This window comes from Fistularia commersonii, chromosome 19 (assembly GCF_037954325.1).
Source record: "Fistularia commersonii isolate RoL2024-O1a breed Wild chromosome 19, RoL_Fcom_v1.0, whole genome shotgun sequence".
In the NCBI taxonomy this organism is placed as follows: Eukaryota; Metazoa; Chordata; class Actinopteri; order Syngnathiformes; family Fistulariidae; genus Fistularia; species Fistularia commersonii.
In genome coordinates, this window is record NC_141302.1 from 7,807,827 (window position 1) to 7,832,283 (window position 24,457).

Consider the following 24,457-nt stretch of genomic DNA (forward strand, 5'->3'; position numbering starts at 1 on the left):
CTCCATTCATCGTCGCCACCAACCCCGACTAAATTCATGTCGTCTTTCACTACATCCATAAATCTCCCCTTCGGTCTTCCTCCAGGCTTCTCGCCTAGTTCCAGCTCCAGCGTCCTTCTACCAATATATTAATTCTCTCCTCTGTACATGCTTAGGTCTGGCCTCTGACTTTATTTTGAAAACATTGAACATGTGCTGTCACTGTGATGGCCTCATTCTTGCTTATTGTCTTCCTTAATGCCATTGTCAATTGTAAAGCCATGCAACATTGCTGGTCTCACAATTATCTTGTACAACTTTCTTTTCATTTTTGCTGATATTCTTATATCACACTTGATATGTTTCTCCATCAGTTCCAATATTTATCTGATATAAAGATATTTTATAAAAATGGGATAAAAGTACAATCATCAGTACTTAAGATGAAAAAATGACCAAAGTGTAAAAAAAATAAAATATATTATAGAAAAAAAATAAAAAATCTATTTAATCTTGAGAGAAAGAAAGGTCACTTGGAAATTAAAATTAGATGGCTATCAAAATTAATTATAAGGCTTAAATTTGACAAAATATCAAAGCATGTAAAACTGTCACATTGTTTTGATTGTCATAATCTAGATGGCTTATGTTGCTACTATGTTACTTAATGACCAACACAACTGAAAAACAAGATAGCTCAGCTGTTCTTCTCAGTTCAGTCTTTTGTCTCAGCTTCTGATTCTGATTATTTTTTTGCTGATTTCCTGGAGACATTTTAAGAAAAAAAAATGATCAACGAATACAATATTGTCATCATATCAACCAAATGTCTGGGGTATAAGCAGATAACAATGAAACTTGAACAGGCAGTTAACTAACAAAAAAATTCAGTGCTCTTGTAGACATTATTCAGAGTATCAAACTGATCAGTGACCAACATTCCAAATGATAATGCAAAATGGTTTTCCACTGAAATAGCACTTTCATGACCTTGCAGTTTCAAAGAGCTCTACAGTGGATCACATTCACCAATTCTCTTTCTCATACATACACAACAATAGCAGCCGAGCTGTCATGCAAGACACTGACAGACCATTGGGAGGAGCTGAGGGTTTAGCACTTTGGCAAAAGAAACATTGAGATGCAGACAGAGGACTGCAATCGAACCGCTAACCATTCAATTGGAGGGAGGCCCCCTGTGTTCACTGAGCCACAGCCCCATCCTGAGCTGCCATTTCAAAAACAGTAGGTTAATTGGAAACCTCAAACCAAATGATCAGTGCAATGGATAACGAATTAATAAATGTTTATTGTGTGTCCTACTCTTACTTATTTTAGGTTGTGAAACACTTTAATGCAATGCACTATTATTTGTGTTATTTTTATTATGATTTGAGAATTGCATCTACAGTTGCATCAAGCTGACACTGTTGTAGAAATAGACTTTGCATCGTTCACAATAGCCTGCAGAAGCATTTTTTTTTTTGTCCAAAAAATTAAAATAAAAAAAAGAAATCTACCAAACCACAGGGCTGCCTTGAGTTCCATTACATAAACCTACAACTATTTCTCAGTACAGGAACACATGCTGACAAAGAATATGTACAGACACTAAGGACACTTTGACCTGTTAGCGCGTGCTAACACAAACTAAAACTGAGATCGTGAACCTGACCTTATATCTTTTTAAACAGTTACATTTGTATGTTGACTGGCAAAATTAAATAAAACTTAAATCTTCCTAGTCTTATTTTCTGGACAAAGCTTATAAACTTCTCAATAATCTGGGATATATTAAGAGGACTTTTAGTGCAGAGGAAGTATTGGTCTTCCCCCACATGTGAATATCGGCAACATCTTGCTTTGATATGATGACAAGATATGGCTTAACGCCAGACTGAGTCTTTGCTGGCTTACTATCTTGGTGGGTGTTTATTAATCTCCATTGATGTCAAAAGAATGGATATTTCATACACTTGATGTTGTCTATACTTTGTTAAAAAGAGCCCTTTTTAACTCATTCACTTATATTTCAGAGCAGGTATCACTTTCAGGAGGGGATAATGCTACATTTATCATATTCATCCTGTAAGGAGACATTCATCTCCTCTATGAGCTTTTAAGCATAAAATGAAAGGGACAAGTGCAAACAAATTCAAAGACTCATGTCTTCATTCAGGGACATTATGGGACTGGAGCCAATCCCAGCTGTCACTGTCACTGTCATTTGGTGAGAAGTGGGGCATGCTCTGGCCGCCAGTTGCTCACAGGGCCACAAGGAAATGCAAAACCATTCACTCCCCCATTCTCATGCCAGGGGAAATACAGTCTTCAATTAACTTTCTACATGTCTGACTGTGGAAGAAAACCACAGAAAAGGCAATCAGACATGTGAAGAAACTAACAGTTAAAAACATAAAATGAAATCGACATCTTAAAGTCAAAAGACTGGATATACATTTGGGCCAAAACTACTTGTCATAGCTATCTGAACAATAGAAATGTTAAAAAAAACTCACTGGTCTAAACACTTTTTAGTTCAATTGCATTTTCTATAATTTCACCACCTAAGAAGGCATCTTCAAATTCTGTCAACCTAAGTAATAGATTAGAGAATGGCTATTGCAATACTTGAATACCACAAATACAGACTTATCAATCTCAATAAATGTCTTTAGACAGCTGAACTAAAGGTCCTTTGAAATAAAAACAATACACAGAATCATATTGTCTTCATCCAAGTAATTAAGCCCCTTCCTGATATCACAGTTGGTGTTTCCAGCAGGTGTCACCGCATTATAGACCTTGTGATCACACCAGATTATGCCAAAGCTACAGTGCAGGTAATAGCCTTGTGGAGAGAATCAATTCAAGGGTTTCACCTGTTAACACAGAATGGCAGTGACTGGTAGCAGGTGCTGGATAAAAGTTGCCAAAACACTGTACTCTTAAATTCGATTAGATCTCCCGTGAACCAGTTAGGTGTTTTTTTATCTACTAAATTGATTAAAAAACAATTAGGGGAGCTGGAAATAAAATAACTTGACAAGTGAAGCTACATGGGGAGTAGCAGTGAGTCAAGGATTTACTGCTCGCTTCAAATTGCAGAATTGATTACATGATATTGTACCTTGGCTTAGATTCTAAAGTGTGAAAAATATCTGAAAGACTGAGCTGGACCCCAGTGAGCAGTTTGGGATTTTCCATTGTTCTTATTAGTTATAAACAGTGGGGGTAGTGGAGTGGGGGGCATGTTTAGTAACAGATTACCAGTAGGTTCTCATACTTTTTTCTCTCATCTCATGTTCTGTCTCTCACCTCCACCTCATCTGTCATAAAGACTGAAAGGTAATCTGAACGAAAGCAACTTCTGAGAGGACATTCTATTATTCCATATTTCATTATGTAGGAAGTGGCATTTACCCGATTGCTGTCAAAATCTGGCAATTTGCCATGGAAACTGCAAATCACCAAGAGGAGGCTGGTGATGCCAGAAAAAAAAAAAAGTGTAGCAGCAGAGAGAACAGAACATGGAAACCCAGGTTTTAGGAATCTCTCTTCTGTGACAAGTTGGAGGATTTGAGAAGCTGCTGAGGAGATCTGAAAGCTTCATTACTGCTGAGAAAGAACACCAAGTGGGTCGCGGGGAGAAACAGTTGTGTTGACCTCTTATACACTCAACCTTTTGGGGGAGCTGTTAAAGTGAAAGTTACATTGACAGAAAGAAGGCATGATTCACAGCAGGAAGGTTTTAATAAGGCAGTAAGAGAATAGAGGGGCATATTCTTGATGAACATAAGAAAGTCAAGGTGAGAGGGCGGAGTAGAGACAGATGTCAGCCATCTGAGCACAGACATGTTTATGAGTCATCATAAAGGGTCAGCATATCACTTCTGCCTTGGGGTAACCTAACCAATCTCTCAAGTGCAATGGGGGGGGTCATAGACAACCTTTGATATTCACAAAGCGGTAAATCTACAATGAGTAAACTCAGATGTTGACATGAATACAACACTGTAACGAACAACAGTAAATAAAAAATGATTCCATTTTGAATATTTCTTTCAAATGTGTCACTATACCTATATTCCTCAGTCATTACTCAATCATTAATCAATTCTGTGGCAGACAAAAAAAAAAAAAAACACAAAGGGATAACAACAAATATTTAAACAGACAGAAGCTCAAGTGAAACCATGATGGGTGACGTATTGCCTCATACTGTGACACAGCCACAAGCAACCAATGCCAATCTTGGTGGTAAATATTCTTTACATCACAACCAATGGAGCGGAACAAATCACAAATTAATGAATTCAATATTGTATCTGTGGCATGTGTCCATCGTACTGATCGTACTATTACACAGGCTAATAAAGTCAAGGTCAAAGTCAACCTGATTGTCAATTCTGCCATATGTTTCACACATACAGAAGACTGAAATAGTCGTACAAAAGTACAAAAAAAAGATTAGGAGAGGTGATTGGTCATTTATCCAAAAAGAAAAGCAGCTCGCCAAGCAGAATGCAGATACAAAATGTCTGTGAAGGTGAGCAACAGGGATTGGGAGGCAGAAGAGCAGGGGGAACAAATAAAGAGATATGGGAGGGTGCAGCACTTAAAGGACAGAATCTACCGTAAGTGTAGTAGACTTGGATGAAAAAGCATGTTGTGACAGAGAGAGAGTTTGTCAGTTGAATACAGAGTCAAGATTCCACCACAGAAGGAGAGTTGAAGTCATGGCTGGCTGCCTCCCTTATTATACACTCAAATCCTCCACTGTGTCTAAGGAACTTGATGAGGAGATGTGTGTTAAAGCCCCTCTATGACTGAGTATTCATGACTCAAATCATGCCTCGAAGGAAGTACCATCTATCAGCTTCTATTCGGAAACTCAGAAGACGTCCAAGATTAATTACGCATATCCGCTCAAATTTTAAGGTGACACGTGACAAATGAATTAAATATGGCCCTGAAAAATTAGAAAAAAAATGATCGGTCTATTATAATGGGAATGTAAATAACAGATAAAGTTGTTTTATCACGATATCTGTAATATCATGTTTCATTCATGATAGATACTAAAGAACGACGTCTTCAGAGAATATTATGCAAGAACTGAAAAAAGGCTGCAGCATGTTTTATAAAGTATAGGCAACTATTGGTCATGTCCTCGTTCAGCTGCAGATTTTGAGATTAGTCGGGAGAACTTGAGTCCATCATATCTTTCATCCCGTCGTGTGAAGTTGAGAATTCATTGGCCTAAGTGATGTCAAACAATACTATTTGAGACAATTGTAATCAAAACTATGGACAGATATACAGATGGAGAAAGACATATATCCAATATATCTGATCTAAAATTCAGCGTGGAGACATAGTTTAAACATTTGACAAGATAGATTCCTGTTTTTTGATATCAAAGTCCAATTCTTACCTTAAAAATAAGACATCTAAGGCATAATCTTGGTGTTTTATGATTTTTGTTTGATCAAGGTTAAAAAAAATCCTGTTAAAATACTTACCTTTTCTCAGTACTATATGAAACTGATGGATTGAACTTTTTTTTTTAACATTATACCACAAGGGTATAATGAATACAAACAGGGACAACATTTTTTTTCATGTATTTTACATATTAGGGTCTGCGTTGACCAAATGATTTTGCCAGGTGAAAATTCCATCTGCTTGACTGAAGGCCTGTGGAAGGGGGATGCTGAAGAAGGTTTGTCGTTTTTTTTGCTCCCCAACTGACATGATTTAGCTGAGGTAGTACAGAATGTTTACTGGAATACCCATTTTGGATACCGAGGGAGGAAAGACTAAAATATTTCCAGTTTTGTAAGAATTTGCTTTGAAGAAACTGTTGCTGTTGTACTCCAAACCCTTTGTCCACTCTCACTGTAAACAGAGCCTTCATGCAATCATGGTCGGAACAAAAGCATTTTTGTTTATCCAAACTTGGCATTAAAAAAATAATAAGAAAAAGAAGAATGGATTAAGAACATATTAAATAAATTATATTAAATAAACAACAATTAACAACTGCTCATATAAATGCAGCATTTTAACTAAAAGGATCTCACTGTGTCTGTCATAGATGCATGTAATTACAACCTGTTTAAATGCTTTTTAATACTGTCATGAATAACCACATGAGACCACACTTTGGTTCCTGCTCAGTAAACAAATAAACTCCCACACCACAGCAATGGTTCTGCATTGCCAGCAGTATTTCCAAGCTTATGATGGTTATGGGCTCAATCCATAGTTATTACAACAATGTAGCACCTCTGTTCACTTCTGTAATGCCACCCTGGTATGCAGCTGGATTTTAAAGCAATAAAGCAGCCAATAACAATTTTCCAACAACTCAGCAAAATGTTTTCTTTTTTGAGTAGGGTTTACCATATCAAAAATAGGAAGAGGACTTGGAACACAGAGTTATACAACTGAGTTAGAATTGTGTGTTTTACTTCCAATTAGATTATGGGGGCTTATATTTATTGTGTGCTTTTTTTCTTACTAAGTGTCTTTATGTGTGACTCAAAATGAATTTTTAGAAGTTATTTCAATAGCCTGAGGTGAAAGTCGTATGCCTATAATAAGATGCATCCACCTGGCACCCAGAACAAGTAATTCAAGATTGTGCAAAAAAGACCAAATCACTTCTGTGACACCCGATGGAAGTGGAAGATGGGAAGTCATGGCAGACAACAAATTGATGATAGAATTCATTATGGCTGCAGGATTCCCATGGTGAAGGCAGGCTTTTACATTGTGTCACAAGCATAAGGTCAAGATTAGAAAACCACGTGTCTGCAGTGCACAGGGGCGGTTATTGAATTGTGCTAACATATGTGACTTCTCAATTTAAATCCTCAATATAAATTCAGAACGATGACAGGAGTACACCAAAGTGAAAGTGAAGGGATCGGGATTGGGTAGGTCTAGGAATGGCACAGTATCTGGGATCAGAGGACTATTTCAGATGTGGCAAAAAAAATAACAAAGATTTTGTTTTTTGATGATATATTTGTAAGTGAGGCTGGCTAAGCCAATGGATTGCTGAGGGCCACCACAAAGGATCAAGGATCTGCAAAATCACAAATCTGTAATCGGCATGAGGGAATTCTATAGTTATACAGGCATTGATCTTGTTTATTTCTTCATAATTTCAGGAAGACTTCATCTGTTGCCTGAAGTCAAAGTACAAGTCTAAGGATCACATGGGAGATATTTTAAAGTAAAAAAACAGGTTTATTGCATTGGAAACTTGAATTGTACACTGCTTTGCTAGTCTAGTTTTAATCATGGTAATAACCTAACCACAGAAAGCCAGAATTTCCCTGTGAAGCAGACAAAGCCATAAACCACATGAGACACTTTATCCCTCATTAAATAAACACTTCCTAACTATTACTTAATAATATTGGTTCATTGGTTTGTTTTTGTTTGTTTGTTTGTTTGTTTGTTTGTTTGTTTGTTTTAAATTGATCAGCACCATTCATGGAACATAACACAACAGTCAAGTAATGGCAAAGAATTGAAATGAAATGAATAATAATGCAAAATCAATTAAGGAGAAGAATACAATCAAGTATAGTACACCTGTTATAATAATCGTAAACGTGAATGTATTTTTTTAGTCCTGTAGCGAATACAGTAAAAATGCTATTTAAATTTTTTTCATGTTTTGCAAACATATGTCAAATGTTGCATTTATTTTTTTTCTGATTTCTATTTTTGAATGATTTGTCAATGTTTGTCAAGTACATTTTCAGTTCACCCCCTAACCTCCACCCCCAATTTTGACAGTTTCTAGGTTTTAATGAAAATTGTTAAAAGACATTTAACACTGAACTATTTTATTTATGGGCATTCTAAGCATGGCATTTTGAAATGCCTGAGATGAGCAAAAATATTAACTTTTCTGTTTCATATTATTTTTAATTGATTTTTAATGTCTTTTCTGTTATTAGGGGGTAGACATTTGCTATCATTTGGCTGGATATGCTAAACATGAGAACCTAGAAAATACACTGACAATGGGGGTCAGACAAAATAAAACGTCCATTTTGCAAAATCCCCAAATGCCATTCAGCAGCTCAGGATCTGAGGTAGATTTTCTTTTTTTTTTTTTTTTTTCCCTTTCTCTGACAATATCAAAGCTCCTGTCACACAAACCACTGAAAAAATGGACTCCTCAGGGACTACTGAGTCAGGTGAAAAGGCACATGGAAATGGCAGAAATTTCCACATCTATTATTTGAGGATGTCAGGATCTTAGCAGGTACAATTACTGGAATTTCTGTTTTTCTGACCACCCTGTAAGGTCATATAGCAGTGTCCATGCAACTTCCTCTGGCCTCAGTTAGACTTCCTGTCACTGTTTTCACTCTGTCACCTCATGCTGATACCCACTCCCAAGCCAAATGTTTCCACTGAAGTCATGTGATGCCGTCCAGTGTTTTTCACTTGCTGCAGGAATGAAATTATCTACAACCTTCAGAGGTACCTCTAGTCAGAACATTAATATTTGTCAAAAAAATGGATGAACTGAAAACAACAAGTAGGCTTAATTTTGATTAAAAGAACAAAAGGCCTCTCTTGCTGTCTCTAAAAGAGACACGCCATGGTCAGATGTCATTCCTCAAAGATATAAGAGTGCTGCAAACAGGAAGACACATTCATAAGAACAAGACAGGCACGATTCAAATATTGAAACAAATTTTACTCTCTCCGGCTGAATCGATTAACATTCACCATTTTTTTTTTTTGTTGTAAGAGCATATTGTTGGATCCAACCTATATCAGCAGGCTGTTCTATCAGACTTCCGACAGTATTACCCACTTGCAATACTATCAAAAGGACACAAAGGAAAGATAATGTTGAATGAAGCATAAAATTGTGCAGTTTACATTCCTGCCATGCAAGATGATGGAAGTAACAAGACGTTCATTTCGTGTGAAATCACACAAAGCCTTGGACTGTAAAAAAAAATCAGTCCGTAAACATTTGTCAACGCTGGTATATATTGAATATTATTTACATGTAACTAACTAAATCAATCATTTTTCTTTTTATGTCACAGGGTGTTATTTTGTCTAAAATGGTATAGTCATTGCCTCTGCTCTCATCTACCGCTGTTTTCTAGATTTGCACACACACTGAGCTGAATGACACATTAATGGCATATTGAATCTGTGGATGTTATTGGCATGCACACTGATAGGGTCGCTGACAAGGGAAGTCTGTTTATAGGACATGAGAATGTGTGAAAACATTAAGGCCATGCTTTTGAGTGTGAGAAAATGAAGAAATACATACTGTACGGGACGCATTCATATTGGACCTCAAGATATTTGTAAGTTCCCGGGCAGGGGTCCGGAAATACATCTGGTCCAGCAACAACAGCACACTGGGTCCGGTTATTACACCTGGAAATAAAGAAAGTTACATATTAATAAACTATAAAACCTGATAATATCAATTTTGAGATGAATTAAGTCTCTACCCTTCATTGAAATTATTCATCCAAAATCAATCAAAACAGAAAGATGTGTTTAGATCATTTGACTTTGTTGAAAATGTTGGATAATTAATACATCTGTCAAAGAACAAAATTAATATTTCACATTTTATTGTTATAATAAATAGAATTGTAAAAGCATAGAGTGAGATAAGTAATTCTTGACTCCTTTTTCATCTTCATGTTTTGAGTTTATGGTTATAATTTAATTTATTATAACAATATATTTTCTCTGCATTTCCAAACAGATAGAGTTAAATTAGAAAGTTGTTCGGTTTATGTTTTGTGAACAACTATAAAGAAAACAAAAATGAGTTCTTGTGAACCTCCACCACAAATGGGGTAGTTCATAATCATTTGTTTCCCAAACGGTATTAATAGGTTATAAGTAAGAATAGTTGTCTGTACTTTGAACTCGTGTTTCTGATTAAAAGAAAATAAAAAAAAATCCATCATTTAAATTACAGCATGTATTAAACATATTTAATACCAACATATCCCAATAACTTTTGATATTGAAAATCAAATTTCAGATAAACTGGGACTAAACCCAGTCTTGATCATAATAAAAATGCCATATTCACCATAAACACTTTTGAAATTAGAATAAAATTTTAATGTCATAAGAAAACTAAAATAAAACTGGATTTGTCTTTCCATATAGCCGCCTTTCTCCTTTAAAATCCAAATAAAATTAAGCTGTTGTCTCATTTGTTAAATAAATTAATAAAAAAAAAACTAAGCCATATCTGACCCACACGGGTGCAAACATTAAGTGTTAAAATGACTAGTGACACACTTGTCAAGGTTAGTTCAATCTGAAGTAAAGGAGTGGAAATCAAACATCTACACCAGGGAGTTGAACCATGTAATAGTTACATCATTAGTACTTCATGATTGATGGTATTGGTGGTGAAAGAGCGGATGAAGGAGGGATTGGGGAGTGGGGGTTAGGACTGGGCTTGGGAGCAATCAGATAGGTGCACAATCAGCTTCCCCATGAAATGCTGGTCTACATTAAGAAAAACAATCATGGTGCCACTGAGGTTCCTATGAGTGTTTTGCACTAGCAGTCATCAATCAAAGCAGTGCTTCATATGCACAAAGACCCTTTTGTCACACATAATGGCAACACTTATACCGAAACATCAATTTCCAAACATTTTAACAGTTATTGATGTGGACAGTTGCAAAACGTGATATGAAGAGCATTTCAGGTTGGATTAGAGCCCCTGTGTGTTTTATCCCCATCCTGCTCTTTCTACAAGCTACAGAAAATACAAGTTCATTGTCCATCAAATCTATACCCATTTGTGGCCTATCATTGTCTTGCAATGTATAAAAAGCATTTATTCCCCTGCAAGGCTGTTCACAGTGTAAGTCTTCTGAAGGTCAAGGCAGGGTCTGACACAGTGATTCATACACCACAATTAAAGGATTCTCTACACCTTAATTAACATTGATTGGCTGTCGACTAATCAATTGAACCAGAGAGGGACAAGCAAAAAGGAGCCCATCTCATTCCAAGTCAACCCCATAATAAGATATGGTCTGCAGGGTCTCTCCCATGTGCCTTTATGGGTTCATAAACCCCAGCCTACCCTCACCCTCTGCCACTCACTCACTCACTGCAGGCAGTTGTCTGTAGCCTGTCCGAACCCATGAAGAGTTAATTCACAGCCAATAAGTGTGAAATAAATAAAAGGTCAAGCCTATACAACAGAAAAACAATTATAAAGGCAGTCTTCTCATCTCTAAGCCTTCCCTCCTCCATACCAGTTTCATGCCATTCTTTTAAGAACTGGGGGTTGTAATCAGCAGGGGAGAACACAGGTTAAGATTAAGTGTCACAAAGAATTACAACAGAGATGGATAGGATATATAACTTGCTAAAGGTTGAGTCAGACACAGGCACACTTGCATGAATAGATATATATAGTTGTTATATACTGATAACAGTCATTTACTGTTATATACTGCTTCTTGTTTCACTACAGCATCATTATTGTAAACCCTTCAAATGCTAAAAAGTATTTTGAAAATTCAATCATGCTACAGAAGTTAAGCTAGGACTCAAATCTAATCATAGTTTGTAGCTTCCTTTTGATGGATTAAGCATCGTGGTATTCATAACCTGATTGCAAACGTAATCCAAGCAAAAAAAAAACAAAAAAAAATGACCTATATTCAAAGCTGCATATTCTTACTTCTAGAGTAATATCTTACTTATGCACTGTATATCTCCCTCAGGCTAACACATATTGCAAGGAAATAACATGAGGGAGAGAAATAATTCCAATTAAATGCATTAAGTGCTAATCGATGGGAGAGGGGGGGGTGAGATCAATAATGCGAGAAGCTGCCCACACCACGTGCCACAATGGCTTCATTTTAATTACCAATTAGAACGGTAATCAGAATTTCATCAGGCACTTGCCTCTGACAAAGCCCTGCTGAACTAACAGGGGGGAGGGAAATGGATTCACTTTGACTGATTCAAATATGTACACAGGCTTTACATTATAAGAGGACTACAGGACACAGTCGCTTACTGTTTTGCCTTTGTGAGCCTAAAGCTCTAATTGATGTCTTGCCTGAGGACCTAGTTTCCTACATACAACAGAAGGTAAAACTGCATCCTTTAATCTAATTTAAATTTTTTTGAGAATTTCCATATGTGTGGTACTAGATAATTGATTCTTGGCGTTAGAAACTCTCCACTGGGCATGTAAGGGCTGTAAATGTCGAAAGGATTACATGTACATGTTGATTCCATCCTCTGTCAGGACTAAGAATGTGAGAAGTACAAAAACTCAATTTTGTAATTTGGCAATGAGCCACCCATTTTTATCCGCAGTCCCACTTTTCCACCCTTATAGCGGTATCCTCCTGTTCTGTCGTCTGCTGTTTGTTATAACTGGCAGATTACAGCTCAGACTGCCAGCTGACAATGGGAGATGTGGCACAAAGTACCAGACCCCTATGTAAGCACAAACTGTAATCACTGTAATCGCTGGCTGATCCTGCTGCTGCTTCTGATGACAGTAAGCAGCTAGAGTCCCTTTACTCCACTGACCATTGTCATAAGAATGACAAAAATGAATAAGTGAATAAATACATTAATGAAAAAAAAAGAAAAGCAAATACCCAGAAAATTTGAAACAGAGATGGTGCAGCATCTTTCAAATAATCCAGACTTGCCCTCATTGATGAGTAATAATGCAACGCTATGTAATGTCACTCTCACTCACAACAAAAGAAAATACAATATCAGGCAAAAAAGGTTTTATGAAGAGAATTTCAAACTTTCAACTGCTAAAGGTATGCAGGGATTTTCCACCATTCAATTTAAAATATCAACACATACATATACACATATACATATAAACACACACACCACATCTATCTATCTATCTATCTATCTATCTATCTATCTATCTATCTATCTATACATACATACACACACACACACACACACACATATATATATACGTACGTACATACATACATACATACATACATACATACATACATACATACATACATATATATATATAAATCTGAAGTAAGTTAAACAGGCATTGAGACAGTGTGACAGAGAGATATCCCTAGGGGGTCTTTCAGAGTTTGCATTTCTGTGATGAGTGAGACGATGTGAGCGAGACAAAAGTGTGAACTCCATGGGCTCTTAGTTAAAAACAGCAAACATGTCCACAAAACCCGCCACAAAGAAATTTACACATAAGCAGACTGACAGTAGCTTTGTCTTAAACTGAACTCCTATTAAGGGAAGAAAAAGATGCGCATGATGCTTCAGGGACTTGTGAGAGAAAAGACAAAGTGCAAGCAGTTATTGTTTGCCTTAACTGCAGGAGGTATGTGTGTGTGTGTGTGTGTGTGTGTGTGTGTGTGTGTGTGTGTGTGTGTGTGTGTGTGTGTGTGTGTGTGTGTTTATGGCTTTGTAAACAGTTGTGAGAAACTGTATTTGTAAGAAAGAGAGGAAGGAGGGAGGAGAATCGAGGTTGGGAGGCTGACGGACAGGTCAATATCCTCATTCATCTGTTGGGACCCATTATGCTTTAGTGATAGTCTTCGCCACCCATGGTCTACTTCATTCATTATCTTTCCCAGCTGCACATCGCAGCATCCATCTTATCTAATTCAACCTGTCTCCAGGCACACACATTCACAAATATACACACACAAGCACATACACACACCCCGCCAGAAATACAACAGGAAGCACAAGTGTCTAACACATAAGAACATTAGAAACTAAAGGTTAAGGATTGATTGGCATAGCTCCTGATCAGTTGAGGTCCCTTCTGATTCTGCCTTCTTAACTTACAGAAGCTTGTTAATGAGTATTCATATGGTTTTCTGTTGCAGAAATGCTATAGAATTGTGAAGTTATGATGTATCAAGTTATGAGGTAACTACAAAGATGTAAATTCTAGGGATAATGAAATAGATACACTGCTGTCTTTCAAATGACTTTGTATGGTTGCTTTTGGGGGATGAATCTTGATATATAACACAATTACAATTATTGTACAACTGTGCAACTACTTGAATAAAAGGAGAATAATTGGAAAACAATAATAATTTATCCTTTAATAATCACTCATGGGTGAATTTGTTCTCTACAATTAACCCATCAAGGATGAACCATGAGCAGTAAGCTACCATCCACCAGAGGAACAGTTAGGGGTTCAGTGTCTTGCTCAACAACACTCTGACACACAAGGTGGAGCCGGGAATTGAACCAGGATCGTTCAGTTCAAAAGATGATTGCTCTGCCTCCGGTGTCATCCTTCCCCCAGAATCCAAAATAATGGATTCATGTGCTGCTCAAAATTGTAGGCAACCAAGCCACTGTTCTGAAAACTGTTAAACTGTGTTCACTGCAATCTCAAAGTCACACTCTTAGTGTCCAGTAAAAGCCCCGTAAAGGATATGATGGACTTTATTGTACAAGAAGGAAAGTTACCCTGGGAATTCAAAGTGTTTATGGTGAATAACTATTGTTTAACCAATGGTAAAGAACAAATACATCCATTGATCAAGTCTGTCACAACCAGAAATATTTGAGCATATACTGTGGTCACAGGCTAGGATAAACAGGATACACATTCCAAACATTTTCTTTGCATAATACCTTTGTTGGCCATGCCTGACTAATTACTGTTTACCCAAAAATACCAGCCACATTTTGTTTTTCTGGTAAATTAAAATGGAAAAAAACTTTTTTCCCAAAATAACAGGTTTCCTCCACAGATTTCAATTAGAATTTCTCAAGCATTTGTATCGGTCTCAATTCAGTTTCTATGTGTATCTTCTGCCTATATCAACTGATGATTTCGGACAAGTCAATCAATCTTCGACAAGACACGAATTCCAGCAGAGCATTTTTGATTCTCTTCTAAAGACACAGTAGTTTCTAAACCACAAGAGGAACTGCTCCATGCAAAAAACATAGAAAGGAGAGAATCTGCAGTACATATATACTGTATAGTGTGGGAGTACAAGAAGTGATGTAATGCTGAAGGGTGCTTCAGATTATAGATCAATGCATAAACGAACACACACACTCATTTGAGCACCTCCACATAAATAATAAATATAAAAAAAGATGTCTCATCCATCTAAACAGTCCCTTATGACAGATACTGTACTGAGGATTAACACGTTGGTACATTTCCTTCCTGCTGGGTGGCATAAGCTACATGCTACACAACCACAGCTCAGGCTGTCAGAATGTTTGCCCAAACACTATGGATGACAAAACATCATCCATTTTCATTTTTAATAGGATTAACTATGTGGAACAGAAAATAAATGAATAATACACACAGTGTGGTAGTCGATGGTCATGGATGGTTATGAGCATGTGCCAAATAAATGACCTTTATTTGACTCTCCAGACAAAGGTCAAGATTGGTCATATCTCATGAACTAATTCCATAAACTTAATGCTGTTTCTCAAAAACGTAGCATCTTCAGCTCATTTCATTTTAGCATTGACAAGCCTAATCCCTCTTAGCTATTCATGCAGATTAGTAGCTTTCATAAGATTCAACATCACTCAGTTTCCCTCAGTCTCATATTGTATTTGGAAGATAAGCTGTAGTTCATTCAAATGCAACAAGAAGCTGGGATAAAAACATACCATCACTATTCAGGGTGTGCAGAGACGATCAACACAGGACCCCTTAGTTTGGTTCAATTCATAGGAAGAAATGTTGATGTGTCTGTGATTGGGAATAGTGATTATGGATTAAGATGATGTCCAAGAACTGTCAGTTTATTTCTCACAGTTATTGTTAAGAAAAATAATATATAGAAATATATATATCTCTATATATTTTTTCTATATATTTATATATATTTTTCTATATATATTTTCTATATCTATCTATACAGAGATAAATCTATGGATGGATGGATGGATGGATGGATGGATGGATGGATGGATGGATGGATAGATAGATAGATAGATAGATAGATAGATAGATAGATAGATAGATAGATAGATAGATAGATAGATAGATAGATAGATAGATAGATAGATAGATAGATAGATAGATAGATAGATAGATAGATAGATAGATAGATAGATAGATAGATAGATAGATAGATAGATAGATAGATGGATGGATGGATGGATGGATGGATGGATGGATGGATGGATGGATGGATGGATGGATGGATGGATGGATGGATGGATGGATGGATGGATGGATGGATGGATGGATGGATGGATGGATGGATGGATGGATAGATAGATAGATAGATAGATAGATAGATAGATAGATAGATAGATAGATAGATAGATAGATAGATAGATAGATAGATAGATAGATAGATTTTTCTCTTAACAATAACTCTGAGAAATAAACTAACTTTTTTTGCTTTAAGATGAAAAAAAAAGATGAAAATACCTCAAACACTTACACAGACTATTCTGATCTCTTCGTTTGTCAGACAGCACTTAAGTAGAAGGCCAGACAAAGGCTACCACCTCAGGAGATGCACCGGTTCTGCAGAAGAGGTTATTTACCTCATGATAGCCTGCTGCTCTCAGTTCTGTCTAACCCTCTGAATGTTTCACGAGGGCAAGGACATTTCAACTGATTACACAAAAAACAATCTGGTGGGGTAACCGTTTGTGGAAGAAGTTGTTGCTTGAAAGTTCAGAGAAAGGTCTGAATTTCTTGGGTTTTTTAAAGTCTGCTATCATATCAACATGTAAATTCATGTAGTCCTAATCTCCTTAACAGTTGGTAATTTTTATCTTCGCTTCACCCCATTAGCTTTTTCCTTTCAATTCTGAAAGATAAGGTGAAGATTAAAACTGAGGAAAATATAGTAAATTTGGAGTGTATTTAATGGCCATTATATTTTGAAACTATTTAGTGTAGATTATTGTAAACTATACAGCACTTTGGACATTAAACAAGAATATCAATTTACAAGCAATAGATAATGTTATTGATTTATTATTTTTTTACTAATTTACACATACCTTTTCCAAAGGAAAGAAAAGTGAATTAGCATGTCATTAGTAAAACTTAAGTTATCACACTAATTTGATCAGCAAGAAATTACCTAAGAGTCTGCAGACAGACAAAAAGACAGACAGACAGACAGTTATATAGATAGAGCCAGAAAATTATTGAGAAAACATTTTACATGTATAACTTGAGTTGGTAATAATACCACTACTTTTGAGGTACGTTCATGATGAATGACACCCATCAAATGTATTCTGCAGTTGTCTTTCATATGTATAAGCGTCGCTCTGCTTTTATACAATAAATATATCATGACCGGCATGAAACTCAACAGGGGGGAGGGTGGCGAGTATGGCGATGAAGGATTTGCAAGGTTGCTGAGAAATGAGCTACTCTGTGTTTTGGAAACATGGAAGCAATGGAATAAAAGTAGAATTAATTATTAGTATGGGGACACACACGAGTATGTCATTCTCATACAGTACAAAATATTGGTATTTAACATAATAATAATAATAGTAATGATCATTATTGTTATAATAATTATTATTATTGTCATTATCATATAAAAAGCTAGTGGCATGTATTATATAATTGTTATTATAATTTCAGTTTGGTTACTTATTTTCCAACTGTTGCAATAATGTAGTAGAAAAAAATGAAGACCAACTTTCTTGGGTAGCCACTTTGAAACAAATGTGCCCCTTTTTGCACCACAGCAGGTAGTCTGTGAGGCAATGGCAGCCTCATGGCGGCACAGGCCAGTGTCTCCCTGAGCTGGTACCAAGCCGGATAAATGCAGAGGGTTACATCAGGAAAGTGTCTGCAAAGAGGCTGTAGGTGAGAACATAGCCCAACAGCATAGGATGGTGGTTTGTAGGATGGATGGAAGGTTTATAGAATAGGAAACCAGAGGGACAGATGGTGTTAGACTTTGCAAAAAGGATGGAAATGGCTGTGGTGAACACTTTTTCCCAGAAAAGACAGGAACATAGGGTAACTTTATAAGTAGCTGTTGGTGAGAGCGTAGCCGTAGCCATCGGATGGTGGTTTGTAGGATGACTCTGGTGACAAAGATCAAGAGGACAAAGGCAGAGCAGAGGAAAAAGTGGTAGAAACTGAAAAGGGAGGAGCGTTGCATGGCTTTCAGGGACGAGTTGAGAAAGGCTCTGAGCTGTCAGGGAGAGCTTGCAGATGTTTGGACAACTACAGCTAGTGTTATCAGGGAGACAGGTAGGAATGACATCTGGAAGGAAAGTAGATAAGGAGACTTGGTGGTGGAATGAGGAAGTGCAGGAGTATATACAGGGAAAGCGATTAGCAAAGAAGAAGTGGGACACTGAGAGGACTGAAGAGAACAGACAGGAGTACAGAGCGATACAACGTAAGGTAAAGATAGAGATAGCAAAGGCTAAACGAAGGGAATATGATGACTTGTATGCTCGGTTCAACAGTAAGGAGGGGGAGAATGATCTACACAGGTTGGTGAAACAGAGAAATAACGATGAAGAGGATGCACAACAGGTCTCGGCGATTCCAGATAGTGAGGAAAATGTACTAACATATGCTAGAAGAGTAATGGGAAGATGGAAAGAGTACTTTGAAGAGCTGATGAATGTGGAAAATGAAAGAGAGGAAAGGGTAGAAGAAGAGACTATTGTGGACAACAAAGTAGCACAGATTATTAAAAGTGAAGTGAGGAAGGCATTGAAGAGGATGAAGAGTCTGCAGGCAGTTAGTCCTGATGATATACCCGTGGAGGTGTGGGAGGGTATAGGAGAGGCAGCAGTAGAGTTTCTGACTTGCTTATTGAACAGGCTCTTAGAGAGTGAGAGGATGCCTGACAAATGGAGCCAAATTGTGATAGTGCCAATTTTTAAGAATGTGGGGATGTGCAGAATTGTGGCAACTATAGAGGGCTAAAGTTGATAAGCCACACAATGAGGTAATGGTAAAAAGTAGTGGAAACTCGACAGAGCAGAAGTCAGCATTTGTGAACAGCAGTATGGCTTCATGCCTGGAAAGAGTACTACAGATGCAGTATTTGCTTTGGGAATGCTAAGAGAAGTACAGAGAAGACCAGAGGGAGCTGAATTGGGTTTTTGTAGACCTAGAAAAAGCATATGACATGATGCCAAGAGAGGAACTCTGGTATTGCATGAGGAAGTCTATAATGGCAGAGAAGTATGTTAAACTGGTGCAGTACATATATGCTAACTGTGAGACAGTGGTGCGGTGTGCTGTAGGGGTAACAGAGAAGTTCAAGGTAGAGGTGGGACTTTATCAGGGATCAGCTCTGAGCCCCTTCTTGTTTGCAGTAGTGATGGACAGGCTGACAGATGAGGCTAGACAGGAATCTCCATGGACCATGATATTTGCAGATGACATTGTGATCTGCAGTGACAACAGAGACTTGGTTGAAGAAAATCTAGAGAGGTGGAGGTATGTGCTGGAAAGGAGAGAAATGGAAGTTAGTCACAGAAAGACAGAGTTTATGTGTGTGAATGAGAGGAACTCGGATGGAACAATGAGGCTACAGGGAGTGGAGATCAAGAAGTTGGGAGACACTCATGTTTGATGTTTTGGAGAGAAGGTATGAGAATCGAGACTGAGATGGTTCGGTCATGAATAGAGGAGGGATAGTGAATGTATTGGTAGGCAGATGTTGGAATTGGAGCTGCCAGGCAGGAGGTCTCGAGGAAGACCAAGGAGAAGATTTATGGATGTAGTGAGAGAGGATTTGAAGGTAGTTGGGGTGAGAGAGGGGGATACAGAGAATAGGGTAAAATGGAGAAGGTTGATTCACTGTGGCGACCGCTGAATGTAAAAGCCGAAAGGAGAAGAGGAAGAAGCAGGTATTCTGTGAGGCAATTTCTCTCTCACCTGACAAGTCATTCCAGAATTCTGTTCATGCTGTAGACATCTATTCTGCTATGCACACTGATATTTCATTAAATTCTACATTTGTCAATAGCTGTGGAAGGCTAAGGGTCTTCTAATTTCAAAATTAATATGTAATGTAACAATGTAAGCCATCTTTAAGATTGCAGTTACAGATTATATTACAAGTGTATTGTTTTGATTGTACAATTAAACCATGCCCCCAGTGTGGTGCTTTACAGTTTTCAGGCACTGTTGATATGAACCATTACTTTGGCTTTCATATATGCATTTAAACATAAAAACTATCGGTGCTGTCAAGGTTGGAATAAGGCAAAAATTCCTCCAAAGCACAAGCTTGAGTGTTTCGTCTCGAAAGGACAAAGAAACTCACCAGAGTAATCTCCCCTGATTTTTACTGGGGTCAGCTGATGGGTCTCAAATATTTGTAGCTCTAAAGAAAACAAATAACCATATTATGTTGAACTTCTGAGTAAGCCAAAGTTCTGTCAATATTAGTTTTAATATTTCCATCACCTTGAACTGTAGCCCTGTAGCCAATGTTAAACTCCAATAAATAATACATTAATCTGCAGTGTTTTCTTTGCTCTGCTGAGTGCAGGAACTAAATCCACTTCTAGATTTTACAAAAGGCATGGATTTTCCATACAAGTGACTGGCTACATTATCATAACTCCTTGTAATTCCTCCTATTGAGGAAAATGTAGCTTATAATTTGTGACATCCCATAAAGCACAATGTATTTGATAGTTTCCTAAGATAAAGACATATCCCTCGATCCGATCAGTAAATATGTTGCTGAGGTATCAATAGTGGAACAGTGCAAAGACATGAGGCAACTGTCCCCATTTTTTTTTCTCTATAGATGAATATCTTCAAGTGAACCCAACAGAGCATAGCAAACTTTAGGATTTGAATCGGATAAATAGTTAATGTTTACTGAAATCATAAAAAACATAGAGAAAAGCGAAAGATGGTGTGAAATTGAAAGCAATGTATAATAATGTGAAGGAAAAAACTATGTGTCAGACACTAATTCCAATAAAAACTTTAATATGTATAGTATTCAAATGTGCATTGTGGGCTTCACACAAAGTATCAAATCATTCAAGTCATTGTTAAGTAAATTCCTTGCTACATGCCTGTTAAGATTATTACTAAGCCTGAAGTCATAAAATCTGTGACTCCCGTCTGATTGGGGTCCAAGTCATGTGACTCAAGTTTGCACTTCTGGCTGGCTCCAGGAGAATAGTTCATTAAAATGTATTCCGCTATCTGCTGCTGTGACCCTAATAGACATTTACTGAAAAATGTTACTTGTGGTGCACTTACAATTTCCCGTATCATCAAACACAGTACAAATCCTTTGAACTAAATCGTAATTAAATATGTTTCTGTCACTGAACCAAACAAATCAATAGCACACTATTGGAGTTAGGTTAGTCACTCAAATACAACAGCATCTAATCTCCCGCTATATATACTTAAATCACAACACCTACAGTGTCTCTCCTGTTGCCTGTAAAGAAGGGAGAGAGGATTGAATTGTGCAATAACTTGGAGAATCGATTTGTATGGTGGGGGAGGGTTATTCACTGGGGACTGCCGTCTAATGATTTACGATTTTCAGGATGAATTTTTCTATTCTTGCCAACAAATGATGCTGCGCCCTATCTTCATGGTGACGCTTGATTTATCTTCCAGCAGCCACCTCTGGGAATTTCAGACCTGTAGGCTCAATTTAAGCAAAGCCACATTCCAGGAAAGATATTGGGGATTTGGTCATATTCTTTTACAGGCAAACTCATATGAATATTAATGCATCACTGAAAAAAAATGAAAATTAGACATGCAAAGTGTGATGTAAGAATTCCCATAGCTGAGTATTTGTGGTTAAACTGGCATTGTTACAAGCTGTTTTGTTTTTGTCCAAAGATATATAGATGTTCCATGTATTACTTCTGTGGCACAAAGGAATCCATTCAGGAATATTCTAGTGACAGGTTCCATTAAATGCTGACCAGGGTTAGCCTTTGAACCGCTCCTGCTGAGATGGTGAGCCCATCTCAAGAGCATTTCTGCCAGCATTAGATTCTTCAGTTAGATACCCAGTGGTGCCACTGCTGTGGTGGTCCTCAAATGAATAGACAGGGAATAAAACGAGAGCAGTCAAATTGCTACTGGTATGAGGTTAATGTGTGTTCTGGAAAGATAAATTCTAAGTTTTTCTGAAGAAAGCCTGCAAAACTACAATGACTGAAATAACACTGAAAAAGAACCACGTTTTTAAAACTTGGTGTACGATCCACAAAAAAATCAATGAATATCAATCACCCCACAAACCCCTTCCCATGCGGTAGCAGTCACCATGGTAACTTCCTATGTCAAACATATGTGGCATGTGCTTCTAGCAATTTCCATCTTCAAAGTCCCCCCCCACACACACACATATTCCCCCATCCCTTTTTTTTTTTTAACCAAAAAAAAAGCCTTAGACTGCAACACCCTACAAACGGTCATCCATAGAGCTTCAGTTCCAGGGGGTCTTGGGCTGCTAATTATCTCATGAAGCAAAGGGAATGAAGAGCCATCTACCCGTCTGATATAAGGTTGTTTGTTCAGCAGTAAATACACCTCTCATTGCAAAAGTAAAAGCAAAAATGTGAATGAACAGGGTTTTGCACAAGTGTAAACAACTTCTTAAAATGTGAGCATTGCCTCCTTCTTAGTGGTCCATATGTCCAAAATTGCCGCCCTTGTTGCCATGAAGAGAAGTGACTTGGCAAAGCGTATGACAATCAAATATTCCTGTGTTGACCGATCAATGACAGCCACCTACTGACCTTTCTTATTCACATCTCAATAATGTAAGACGAGCAGGGGTTTTGAGTAACCTCAGTGTTCAATAAAGGAGAGGTCAAGTGTCAGTAGCTCGGCGATGGTCCAGGTTTACACATTAGCATGCTGAAAATCACCACAGGTCTCAAGATATCGTCATGAAGGATGCATTGTTGGGATTAAAAGCTTAGGCTTGACTGAACTCTCCTCCCTGCTCTTTGTCAATGTGTGCAGGGTGCTGTCAGTCATGACGCAAGTCAAAAAGGACAGTAATTTACTGGCCCATGAAAATACTAATGTGTTGCAAAAAATGCTTTAGGCCCAAGTTTAAATCTTTCTTTTATTTCTCAGATGATTTTTAACTGAGTTAATCAATTGACTGGTCTTTCAAGACCTTAAAACACTTGATAGCCTTAACTTTATATTTTCTTGTATTTCTTATTCTCCCTCCTTCCTACTATTATCTATTATTGTTATGTTTACTTGAAACTCTGGCACAACAATTTCCTTTGGGATAAATAATGTTGTTCTTATCTTATCTTATCTTATTGATTTGTCAGCTGGCTACTTAGCTAATGCTGTCCTAAAATGATCTAAATATTCAGGCTTTCCTACCCTTTCCGGGAAATTTTCATTCATAATGTAGAAGATCTAACCAAATGGGTCATGCCCGAATCCTAATAAGTTCCTCTTGGTTAGGACTTGCTGAGAGGTGGTCAGACTTTATTTGGTCTGCAGCTTTTGATTATTTTGGAAATTAAAATTTTGACCAATTATTTCAGCTGAACAACAATTGTGCTTACAAATAAGAATTATTGATTTTATGAAATTTCAATTCTAAAACGCTTTAGTCCATATTAAAGTTCCCATTTCAGTTTGGAAGTAATAAATTATATAACTCAAATGTCATCCAACTGCAGTTTATTAGATTTCATGATGGCCTTGCTCAAAATTTAATTCAAAAAAATCTCTTTACAGAAACTAGGTGTGGGTTTTAGACTGAGACAGAGTTTTTGTTTGTGACTCAAGGAGTGCAAATGAAATGAACAAGTTGGAACTAAAAGCATTAAGCCTGATGGAGATCTTCTACTTTTCTGTGGTGTTAGATCACAATGCATTCCTTGTATTTGCCCTCTAATAACCTCCCTGTCACCTTGAATTTGTGAAGGAAGAGAGGAAACATTTCTGTCTTCTAACTTGTCTTGCATCTCACCAGGTCTTCTGAGATACAGCCTGAAGAAAAGAAGTCACATTCAGTGGGTGAAAAGCAATCCAGGGTTTGTCATCCCGTTTCTGCTTGGCTTGTTTCGCAGCTTGGATATGTAATTTGTGTATTTGCTGTCAACATCTGTTAGGGACAGATTTTTTTTCCAGACTCAAAAAAGGACAGATATTTGAAACATACTTTTTGGTGTTGAACTTTACAAAAAAACATGTTATTCTCTTCTAATTCAATCGTCTGTGGTCAATCATCTCTTCAGTCCTGAGACTCATCTCACACAGCAGGATTACTTGGAAAGTAACTTTGGGCTTAACCTTCACTGTTTCTCACAAAGGCATCTCAAGTTCAAACCAAGCTCTGTTGCCATGGTTCCTAAAGCCAAAAACCAAACCTCCATAGAACATTTTTGTCCAGGCTCGTGAATAAATAAGTGAAAAAAGACTACCTCCCCAGCAATCGATTGTGAGGAA

At 37.3% G+C, this 24,457-nt stretch overlaps 1 protein-coding gene across 13 annotated transcripts in view; it reads right to left on the bottom strand.

Annotated features, from left to right (window-relative positions):
- Nucleotides 1-24,457, bottom strand: part of LOC147223620 (adhesion G protein-coupled receptor L3) — a 222,742-nt gene that overhangs the window by 100,879 nt on the left and 97,406 nt on the right. For all 13 annotated transcript variants that reach the window (XM_086165516.1, XM_086165510.1, XM_086165508.1 and 10 more), the window contains one exon: nucleotides 9,311-9,420. In XM_086165516.1, coding sequence (XP_086021642.1) covers nucleotides 9,311-9,420 — 110 coding nt within the window. The remainder of the gene's footprint in view (nucleotides 1-9,310; nucleotides 9,421-24,457) is intronic.